The sequence below is a fragment of the Triturus cristatus genome, chromosome 12, assembly GCF_964204655.1.
Source record: "Triturus cristatus chromosome 12, aTriCri1.1, whole genome shotgun sequence".
NCBI classification, from domain to species: Eukaryota; Metazoa; Chordata; class Amphibia; order Caudata; family Salamandridae; genus Triturus; species Triturus cristatus.
In genome coordinates, this window is record NC_140595.1 from 99,794,440 (window position 1) to 99,806,850 (window position 12,411).

Genomic DNA, 12,411 nt, shown 5'->3' on the forward strand with positions numbered 1-12,411 from the left:
CCAGCCCCAGACAGACAGCCAGACCATCATGTGCACTGAATAGCAGTGCAAACACTCCTCCACCAGCCTGTCATCACCCTGGCCCCGCCCCCAACCCTCAGTGCCAAGCGAAAACATGAAAGGACAATAAAGAAGGTTTATTATCGTTTTCTGTTTCATTCATTCGGCTACTGGCAGGAGGGGCGGTGCTCCTCCGCCATAGCGGATGAGCCGTTGCTGCTAAAAGTGGATCTTTATGGATGAAGTTATTTTATTCACAAAAATATTTAGGGGGCAGTTAATGAATTATCCAAAATTAACAAGTTCATTGTGAACTGGGACAAAATGAATATTTACTCAAATAAGTTAATATTTATGAGGGAAATGAATGCATGTACAAAATAATCCACACAGACCATCAGTGGTGGCTAATGCTCCTTTGTGCACACATTGCTGACAGTATGGCATTATTTCTTCAGTCACAGCGGGCACTTGCTTACTGCTTTTAGAGTTATCTCCCAACTTATGCTCAAGGGTTTTTTGATCTATAGTGATACCTTACGATCACATTATATGCATTGCTCCAGGCTGATGTAAACTAACACTGCTTTCTTTTCTGCCCCATCTGAGGAATATCTCTTCTCTACGGACTCTTATTGAGATATGTGTGGAAGATTTCATATTTCCATCCTTCCCTGTTCGAGCAGATTAACAAACTCTATTACTCAAATGATGGAAAGAATATGGAAAGTATGTGTACATTAGAAGTGATGGGACCGGCGTTCTTAATTCTGAAAACATATGAGGTCAAATCAAATTCAACACTAAGCATTGCCTCATAGATGTATCATATGTGGAGGGGACGTACCAAGCCGACTTCCTGACTACGTCATCCGCCCTTACCGTACATTGTCACATTGCCTCCTGACACCCTCTCATACAGCCTGAAACTAGAAGCACAATTCCCCTCCAACATGGACCTGTAAAGGATCTTGTGGAACAACAATGACCACTTGGACAAGGCCCAAGATGGCGCTCATCGATTAAAAAAACAGCAATGACAGTAACACCTCGCACCACGAGAAATGCTGCTGGGACTGCATGTAAACAGAAACGGCGTAAAACGTTTATAGGGTTTCTGGAAGATCTTCTTAATTCAGAAAGTGCTTGAAAAACAGGACCCAGCAGCACTTTCATGGTTCTCAAATACCACATGAGGCAAAATACTACCTGGCGGGGAAGTGTACTTTGGGGCAGAGCATAGCCGGTCCTGCATAGAGCCATCATCACCCTCTGGATCCCCCTTCCCATGGGTGTGTAGTAAGATGGAGAGCAGGGGGAGCTCTGTGTTATTGGCTTGGCAGTGCCAGGGCAATGTTATCCCTTGCAGGTTGGCAGAGTTCCCCAAGCCTCACATGGAAAGCAGATATTGACTACAAGCAACCCGCTCTTGGCAGCACAAACAACCCATTGGATTGTTTGACTGATTTGAGCATATTTGCACAAACATACATCCACGTTTGATCTGACTGGAATTTGTCTTTGAACCTGGAAAACATTTCTGCTGGCACAAGCTAGGGACTATATTTAGCTTCTTTACAATAAAATTGAAAATGTCTGCTAGCATCGAATGGGATAGCCAATAGAAGGAGAGCTCATGTGCACCTTCAGTTGAAAGATGCAGCGCCGCTCCTGCAAGCCATGAAAATGGCGGCGTGGGGAGCTGCCGTAGCACATATAAACCCATATTCTTTGCATCCAGGAAATCGTCCGGTTACATGTAAGAGGCAGATGGTGCTCAGATGGTTGCAATATCTGCCTTTTATTAACCTACCTTTATGGGTTGGTCGGACACTCCAAATCCTCTGCGTGCAAGCTTCGCAAGTTGAATGTCAGGCATCACCACAAGCCGTCCCTTTGTGAATGCTTCCATTATTCTGTTTACTCCATCATCTTCTCTTGACCTTCATGTCAGTCTTTGTCTCATGTGTTTGTACTGTGTTGTTGTAGGCCCAAGGTGGTTGATGTCAGTCTATTCCCTAACCTGACCTAACGCTAATAATTCCTAGAAACATCCAACCACCAACCTCAAACTCCAACTTGAATACTACGCCAAAACCCACATTCATCAAGGACAGCTAGCACAATCCTAACTTGGCCTCCTAACCAAATCCTAAAATTTTCAACCAAACATAAGCCTTAAGCCATCCATACTCATAACCTATCCCACAACTCCAGCCACCATACTCGCCTCTGCCCCCACTGCATGTCCTATTTATCTACCTTTCACTTACTTTATTTTCCTTTATGGTTGTTCTCTTACAAACAGAATGTAATCCCCAACTCTAAAGATCCTTTTAATGAATTTAACCTCTTTTTCCTTCTAGGAACATTACCCCAGATATATCCCTGACTTCAAACTGACATTGCTCTTTCCCATTACCAGATTTCATATTTATTGGTCTTAATTTTATTCTCTTTAATCTTGGTTCTTCTTGTTGTGCAATTGTCTTCAGGCCAAACGATGTTACCTGTTTCCTTTTTGAAGGACTTAAATCATTTGTTTGAATGTTCACGTCCAATTTGGAGTATGGATCAGGTTTGTGTAAAGTTTTACGTCCTCTTGGAGATACCCTTGCAACATATTGTAGATATTAAAAAACCCTTTGCCCCTACTAGCTAACATATTACCGTAAGACATCAGTGACATTTCATTAAAGTTAAATATGTAGAACGGGTTCCTACCTCTTGACTACATGCCTTGTACTGCTTCTGCGCCCCTTCACAGTGGAAACTCTCTGTTCCCGGGTGGTACAGGTTCCAGTGCTGCTGCTCGTTACTCGTCAGGAGATCACGGCTTGGGCCTTGTGCTCTAGCATGCGGCAGAGCAGAGTTTTCTCCCTGTGGAAGCCAGGTGTCTGGTTCCACTTGTCTCTGGATGGATGGAGGGTCTCTGAAAATGCTGTGAGGATGCCTGGAACCAAATCCACCAGGGTGATAGCCTTGTTGCCTTTGATGACGTGAACGAGGCACTTGCCCAGTTTGGCTCAATGTGTCGGGATGGGCCACAGGCCAGGAATACCTTTGAGTCAGAGGGGGACGGTGACGAGGTCTAGTCTCTTCTTCTAAAGGAAGGTCACTGCTGGTCCGAGGAGAGAATTTCGCAATATTCTGTATCTGTTTTGAACCCTGCTGATGTGAGTTCTGCCTCAAAGGGGAAGGTTTGTGTGTTTTTGGTTGTTGTGTAGATCTTGGTTTAACTGTAGTTCTGACTTGCCCTCTTGGGTTTTGTTCTTTATCCAAAGGTCCACTTTGTTTCTTATGCCCTCCTTGTTGTTCATTAGAGAAGGACGCGTGTTGACTTAACTTTGAGGCACTGGTGGTCTTCTTGGTAATTTCAGGTTCGATTGACCCTTCCTGATGATGCCTTTCACCATCCAATGAGGTTGTGTTCTGTTCAGAGTTCACATCGCTCAATGCCACAGCTAGGATGGATTTATTTAGAGCCTTTGCTTCTAGTGAATCAAAGTTAATGACACTTGCTTCCCTGGAAGACACAATGTCGACCTGGTGTGGTGCAGCCTCCGTTTCTCCTTTCTCCTCACTTCTGTCTGTGGGTGAAAACTTCACCAGTGCTTTGTCAGATGTCCATGTGCCATCGCTGAATGGCGTTGGACTCATCTCTTTCTCTGCTGCCTCAGCTGGAGTTGTAGTAAGGGCTATTGTTTCAATGGTCAAAGAGTGTCCAGGACCCACAATGGGCACCGTCAAAGGGCTCCTCAGGGACACAAGCTGTTTTCCCGGTGGCTCTTCTAGGAATTCCTCAGACTGGTCTGGCTGAATTCTGCTTTTCTCATTCTCAACCATATGGTCTTCATCGACCTCCTCAGAAGAGTCTTCTGAGAAAACCCTATTTGTGGGTTCTGCAGCCTTATCCTCCTTCTCCTTTGACTGTCGTTTTGTACGGTCGGCCTTACGGACAGCAATTTCTTCTGTGCTCGAATTTATTCCTCTATGATCCAGTGTACTGTGGACACTAGGCCTCCTAAGGATGTCAGATGTAAGGCTTTTCTCCTGGTGGGTAGTGGGATCGTCTAGTCGCATAGCTTTAGAGGTGGAACCAACTTCATCCTTAGCTATAAGACCCTTTACTTCATCATTCTTCCCCTCTTCCTCACCAATTCTGGACACACTGAGCAGCCGTCCACTCTGTGGAGACTTTTCCTTGCTGTCCTCTGCAGAGAATGTTGGGCTGCTGTTCGGTGCTTTCCTCTTCTGCTTTCTAGACAGAGGGTTCTCCTGCTGTCCCCGGAGACGCGGTACCTCTCCAACCTGCCTATGTAGTGATAAAGCAAATGGCAATTTTCCATAGCCATACTTTCCAGGCTTAATGATGCTTTGAGCCCAGGACCTGAAAAGAAGAGAGAGACAGAGTTTGCATTGTAGGTTTAACTTGTTACAGCACTGGATTTCAAAATGCGGCCTGAACTCCATACTTCATAACATTCAGAAAAAGAACAAGGTTTACATTTTAAAGACATGTTATTATGGAACTAGGGCCAGATGTATGACCTGCCAAATAGCGCCTTGCAAATTGCATCGCATTTGCGACTCGCAATTTGCGAGGCTCTATTTGGCATGTACAACAGTGTGTTTAACGGTTTGCGGTTCCCAATGGGGTCTCAAATTGCGAGGCTCATGAATATTAATGAGCCTCTCGCAATTTGCGAGCCCATTGGGAATGACAGGGCCTCCCAGGGATGGTGGTCTGCTGGGCTCGGCAGACCACCATGTCTGGGACTGCTTTTAAATAAAGCAGCTTTTTTTTTTTTTATGCAGCCCGTTTTCCTTAAAGGAAAAGGGGATGCATTCAAAAAAGAAAAAATGAAAGGTTTTTGTTTAATAATTGACTGCCCTTAAAAAATAATATTGCACGTAGGTGGCAATTGCAGTCGCAAAACATTGGTACATAGCTTTGCAGTCACTATTAGGAAGGGAATGCCCCTTCCTAATAGCGAGGCGCAAAACAGTATTTTGCGAGTTGCAATTTATTTGCGAGTCACAAATACTGTTTGTACATGGGCTTATGCTTTTTAGCGTGCACAAACGGGTCTAATAACCCGTTTGCGCACGCTAAAAAGCATCGTACATCTGGCCCTCAGTGTTCACAGAATCCACAATGAAAAGAGACAGTAAGTAATTAAGTGAAGATGCACAGACCCAGAGACTAAACCCAGAAGCCTCTGGATTTCCACACCTCGTTAAATTAAAAGACAGCGTACTTCCAAGCACAGAGCTGCTGGGTAAGGAAGTGAAAATGGCACAAACCACAGAGAGAATTTGATCAATGCTTCATTGAACACAGGGACTTGACTGGGTCATGGATTGAGTAAAGGGGGTTTTCTGTCCCCTGGATAGCATAATTAGATAGGTAGTTTCTGAGGAAAATCATCACACAATATATCGTACGTATCACCAAAATAAAACCCAACTATAGTGCCTCAAGCCAACAATAATACTGGAACTTTCTATCATCATTCTATTAGCCTCACCGCTGACGAGAGCCATATCCAACCTTTGACCAAAGCAGTGCATCTCCCAGAATGTCACACACACAGCTTAGCAAAGTTAGACCGATGAAATCTGCTCTAGGCCAACCTTGGCGGAGCCATCACATCTTCGGCCTACCATTGTGCCAATCAGGAAATAGTTACATCCCACCAAGACACAGTGACAGCCCATACACAATCCAGCAAGTTAACTCGTAAACAAGATATGCTCCAAGCTTGACAATATGTTCCCCTGCAAAACCCAGAGTCAGCAAACCCTTGACCCAGAGACAATCCACCCTCGATCCAGATGTACCATCCTCAACCATGACCCATTCCATCCTCTACCTATGCATGTCCACCAGCATCCCAGAGAAAGCAAACCCTTAGCCCGGAGACAACCCACCTTCGATCCAGATGTACCATCCTCAACCATGACCCATCCCATCCTCTACCTAGACATGTCCACCTGCATCCCAGAGAAAGCAAACTATTGGCCCGGAGACAACCCACCCTCGATCCAGATGTACCATCCTCAACCATGACACATCCCATCCTCTACCTAGACATGTCCACCTGCATCCCAGAGAAAGCAAACCATTGGCCCGGAGACAACCCACTCTCGATCCAGATGTACCATCCTCAACCATGACCCATCCCATCCTCTACCTAGACATGTCCACCAGCATCACAGAGAGAGCAAACCCTTGGCCCAGAGACAACCCACCCTCGATCCAGATGTACCATCCTCAACCATGACCCGTCCCATCCTCTACCTAGACATGTCCACCTGCATCCCAGAGAAATCAAACCATTGGCCCGGAGACAACCCACCCTCGATCCAGATGTACCATCCTCAACCATGACCCGTCCCATCCTCTACCTAGACATGTCCACCAGCATCCCAGAGAAAGCAAACCCTTGGCCCGGAGACAACCCACCCTCGATCCAGGTGTACCATCCTCAACCATTACCCGTCCCATCCTCTACCTAGACATGTCCGCCAGCATCACAGAGAGAGCAAACCATTGGCCCGGAGACAACCCACCCTCGATCCAGATGTACCATCCTCAACCATGGCCCATCCCATCCTCTACCTAGACATGTCCACCAGCATAACAGAGAGAGCAAACCCTTGGCCCTGTTTCCACCCTTGATCCAGACGTACCATCCTCAAGCATGACCCGTCCCATCCTCTACCTAGACATGTCCACCTGCATCCCAGAGATGTCTCATCTGTAACCCAGCAGTGTCCTACTTGCAAAGCAGCCATGTCCAATCTGCAATACAGTTAACTGCAAACTATGACCCGGTGACTTCCAACATAAAACCATACAACAACCAACATTAAAAGTGAGACATTTCACCCTTCATCCAGCAATGCTCTCTAAGCATGCCCCACCCCCCAACAAGCAATATCCCCAATGATAATGCCAAAAATGCAATGCCACTCCCACCTAAATGTTCCTCCACATTGCCCCAAATATGTAAAGGCAACATTCCAACAATCAACTTGTGACAACATGGTATTAACTAGGCAATACATAAGCAATAACCATCAATACCCAGCCCGGAGCCAAGCTATGCCTCATCACTTATTCAACATATGGACGTGCAATCACTTGTCTTCTGCTTAAAATCCAGAAATACTACACCTGCAAACTTGATAACATCCCACTCAGGAGTCATCAAACTCACATTCTTTATCATGAAGCCACCGCCCCAACATCAACTTCTTGGCATCTATTTTAAAATGTGCAACCTAGTCATCTCCAATGCGTAACACAATGACAGCCAATGCCTTCAGCATCACGCCTTTGATACAATGACATCCCAACCAAGAAACTCTGAGATTGTGGGGGTGATGAGCAAGGCAGTGTACAGGGAAGGCTTTGGCACCAATGAACAGATCTCATCTTTCAGGCAAGTTTTATTAAATACACATGCATGTTTTTGACTCATGTCATCAAAGACCTGAAGAAGGGCTTGATAAATCCATGATATTCAGAATTTATGGGCCAGGGACACGGCAGCATGCAACCCAAACATGACCCTGCATAATTGCACTAGTGACCTGGTGACATATTTGGACTTAAGGGGAACTCTAATTCCATTTGGTTAAGGGGAACTCCAATTCCATTTGGTGGAAGAGGAAATTTGCAAGGTTTTGACTGTATTGATGGAAACTCAGCTATAGGGTCACAAACCCATAGATTAGTCCAGCTTTACACCACAGCCCTAGGAGTATTGGGACAGCGGGTTGATATTTTCATACTCAAATGGAGACTTTTCGTCTGCATCACTGAGACTCTGTAAACACTATAGTACGTCTTGAGAGACAGTTGACTGCTCCAACGGGTCACCTTTTTGGTTTACATAGGCCATATCTCGTGGTATTCGCTTTTATGGCCAAGCAATAAAAAAAACAGAAATACATTTGAGGTTTTATCACAGTCCCAAATGGTCAGACCTCCTGTTTCTGTAAATTGGCGTATACAGACTTGTTCTGGATGGACATTCAGTTTACTGAGTGTCATGTACCTAGTTGTGTCATGCTCTGCCAGAGTCTATCCCACCCACCGCCTAGAGTCAAACTTGACTACTCAACTGAGTTGTCTCTAAAGAGTAAAGTGTCGAAAGTGAGTAACGGAGTTTGCAACGTAAGTGCCTCAGTGCTTGTGATTCTGATTCACTATTGGTAAATGACACTTCCTTCCAAAGATACTTTCAAGGAACCAGGATTTAACTTGCAAAAATAAAATAAAGTGAAATAAAAAAAGAATTGCATGGGTCTTAAGTTTCTTTATCGTCTCGCCACCCGTGATACCAAATACTGGGAATGACGAATACCAAGGCAGGATTACCTTGATTCTACCTCATGGTCTTGTCTCTTTATCTTACAGTTTCTTTTTCATACTCTCTTTCTCCATTTGTTACTGATTTCAAATCTTTATTCTCCCCTTCTTTCTTCTTTTTATGCCTTTCCCTATCTTACCGTGGTTTAAAAACCCATGATTGGTAGTAGGTAACAGTCTGTCAGTGTTGATCACCAGCAACTACAGGCACAAATTAGACACTGCCATTAACCCCAGACAGGAGCTGAAGCCCACAAAAGACCTCCTAGCTGGTACCCCTGGACTTCTCGCAGAGAATCTATCGCACGGTTTGTTCATAGCTGTGCGGCTATGAATCCTGCTGGGATGCGGTCACTAGTCTCCCTACACTGCAAAGCGCCTTATTTTTAGATGACATTCTTTGATTGTTCCAGCCCCAGTACATCCCCTCCCACCACTTTCCAAAGAATGTAACTAGTTCAAAGTGCAGATTTGCAGCATTAGTTTTTGTTGTCCTGCGAATCCAGTCAGACATTCCAAAACATCCAGTAATCAGCTATTCTTATGTTTCCTGACGTCATGAATTTTTCCTTTGCACAAGGTCGAGAATGACTTCAAATGAACGACTGATACCCTGGGAATAACCAACAGTGCTTTTAAAAAAAAAAAAGTTGGGCGCTTTCAGTGCCTGGAGCATGATGCCAGGGCTGCTAGGATGACAACTATCGAACACCGTGAGCCCTCAGGGTTAGAAAATATATATATATATATATATATATATATATATATATATGACGGGCTACATGAAAACATTCATACATATAGTACAAATCATAAAAACTGAAGTAGGACATTTCGTTGACAGATAATAAGCGCCATATTGGAATGTGCAAATGGTACATAATTCATGTATTTCTTAGTAATTTCATTGATTTGACATTATAATCAGTTGCAATTTAATTAATTGCGTTTAAATAGCAAATCAACATGATTTTTTAGTTTTATACCCAGTATGAGAGAATTGCATCTAGTCTCAAATTCATTCCACCGACAATTTCATTCAGTGGAAAATTAATTAACTCACTTTATTCAGCATATTGCGTGCCCGTTTCTATACACTTTACTTTAGCCTGATTAATTGCATTACGACTATTTCACCCTGTATGGGCATTGATACTCAGGCCCTCCTTGATGCATATACATCATTTTTGTCGCCCTGGATGGGCTTAAGTAAGTGTTACAGACCACAAAACTCAGTATTCCTACTTTCACTCCTAAGACCAGCACTGTAAATTTAATTGGTCATATGTCCTACATAATCACATCAATATTAGTCATGTGCTCAACGCTTACTTCACAAATGAGTTACCAGCTCCTCCCCTCCATTCAAGCCACCTGGAAACTTCGTCTGAAGATCGATAATATACCTCGACTCCAGGCGTCGTAATTTTCTCTCCCTGTCTCCTCCCCTGATATCATTAGGGATGTCATCTAGACAGAATAACTGTAGGAGTGTCCTATTGTTCCTGTGATGGCTTGTAAAGTTGTGTGCCATGGGGTAGTTGGCATCATTATTTGCCATTGCGCGTTGATGTTTCTAGGATTCTCATTTTTACCGGATGTATGGTAATACCCACGTAGCGCATGTGGCATGGGCATACCAGGCAGTAAACTACATGGGTTGCGGTACAGGTCATGAATTTATGTATTTTTCTTTCTTCATAGCAACCTGGGATTAGATACGAAACAACTCTTTTGCTACTCGTGCGTGCTTTGCACTTCCCACATTGATACGAACCATGTAGGTCCTGTAGACTGGAGCCTGATTTTACTGGGGGTAAAAGACTTTCCACTAAATAATCTCTTATAGATCTAGATTTCCTAAATGAAATTTTTGGATAATCTGGGAGTTCTCTATCCCCACAGTCTGATTGTAGTGTTTTCCAGTTCCTGTGCATGATAGTTCTTATTTTTCCTGCTGCACTCGAGTAATTTGTTATCATTCTCAGGCTACCTGACTCTTTGTCTGTTCTAGATATGCATGTATCCTGCAGTAGTGTGTGTCTCTCTTTCTCCATGACTTTGTGTTGAGCTGTTCTAAGTGTTTTTAGTGAGTAGCCTCTAGTTCTGAAGCGTTTCACACTATCCTCAGCTGCTTCCTCATAGTCTGATTGTAATGAGCTATTCCTCTTTATACGGAGAAGTTCCCCATAAGGGATGCTCTGAGGTTTATTGAGTGACTGCTACATCCATGTAGGACGGAGTTACCTGCCATGATTTTCATATATATATATATATATATATATATATATATATATATATATATATATATATATATATATTCACATATATATATATTCACTTAAAAAACCATAGGTTTCACACAGGTTATAGTTAGCTGGACATTTCACTCGTAAAAACCAAGGAAATTCCCCCGTTATAGTTAGTTCAGATAACTATAACTCGCACGCCCGCAATCCACTGCTCATGACGTCACATATTACATCACTCATGACATGGTCAGTGGCATCACTCATGACATCACTCATGACATCATCCTTGTGATAGAGTGGCGGTCGCGCGAGTTATAGTTATCTGAACTAACTATAACGGGGAAATTTCATTGGTTTTTTACGAGGGAAATGTCCACCTAACTATAACCTGTGTGAAACCTATGGTTTTTTAAGTGAATTTACAAGGTTTTTTAAATGCTAATTCCTAACTATAACGTGTGTGAAACCTATGGTTTTTTAAGTGAATTTGTACGGTTTTATAAATGCTAAGTTATGTATTTATTAATATTGTTTTTTTTTAAGGTTTTTCACCGTGCGCGCACCGTGCGCTTCGCGCACCGTGGGCGCGCGGTGGGCGCAGTGCGTACCGTGCGCGCACTGTGCGCGCACCCCGCGATTTTTTTCGAAAATATTTAAACGTTTTTATCACCCTTGGGGGTCCTTCTGTGACCCCCTGACAAAGGCTAGGGGGTCAGGAACTCTCTTCCCTGCCCCCTTTTCACGTTTTCCACCTTTTTTCCACCTTTCCTTTTCAGTCCGACAGACAAAATGGCGGCCGACACTTCCTGATTTTGACCGATTCGAATGTTGACTGACATCTAACAACCAATCAGAATTTCGCTCGCGCACGGTGCGCGCGTATAGATATTTATATGCTTTTAAATGCTATTTTCTCAGGAAATACTGAACAGATTTACACCAGACCTGCAAAAGGCACTTCCCTGACCTGAGGACTACCTCTCTGCCAAATTTCAAATATTTCTGTTCAGCCGTTCGGGCTGTACCTTCGACTAAAGGTCCTATGGGAAAATGCATGGGGAAAACGCGTTTTGGGACCCCCCTTTTTTCTCGGCCCCCGCTTGACGAATCACCCCGAGACTTTCAGGGTAGGAGCTGAACGGAGCGCGCCATTAGTTTTGAAAATTTCGCGAGGCTTCGTCAACCGGCGCCAAAGTTATTCAAAATAGAATTTTGAGATTTCCTATGGAAACACGATCCTAACTATAACTATCTACTGGCGACCGCCAGTAGATAATATAGATATAGATATATATAGATATATATATGTATATATATATATATATATCTCACCCTTTGTGTGTGTTTGTTGGCTTATTAGTGGAAAGAAATCCAAAGTAGGTGTGCTATCATATTTCCTGGGGCCCTTAATGGAAGCCATGGTCTTAGCTGGTCTGGTTCTGGCATCAAATATCCAGGTTCAGTTTGACCCTCAGGTACCAAGGACAATGACCTTCAGTAATAAAGGGGCGACAAGTCTCGATAACCGGGAATGACAAATCTTTTGCACAAGGGATGCCAAACTTCGGGCACCTGGAAAGCAGAGCTTCCAGTACCACAAGACGCGAGCATCGAAAAATAGGAAATCTGAGCTTTACCTTATAGTACTGATTCTTGAATGCTGGAGTGGATACAGGGAGTCCCGATAGTCAGGTAGCAGGAGTACTGTGCACTGGGTATCCAGAACATCAAGCTTTGACTACCAGGATCTTTGAGTTTCAGATCTCATGTGTACCG

The 12,411-nt window shown here is 43.8% G+C and overlaps 1 protein-coding gene across 2 annotated transcripts in view; it reads right to left on the minus strand.

The window, feature by feature from the left end:
* The window catches only part of ADAMTSL4 (ADAMTS like 4), a 264,753-nt gene that overhangs the window by 184,042 nt on the left and 68,300 nt on the right, over positions 1-12,411 (minus strand). For both annotated transcript variants that reach the window (XM_085639415.1, XM_085639416.1), the window contains exon 5: positions 2,725-4,390. In XM_085639415.1, coding sequence (XP_085495541.1) covers positions 2,725-4,390 — 1,666 coding nt within the window. The remainder of the gene's footprint in view (positions 1-2,724; positions 4,391-12,411) is intronic.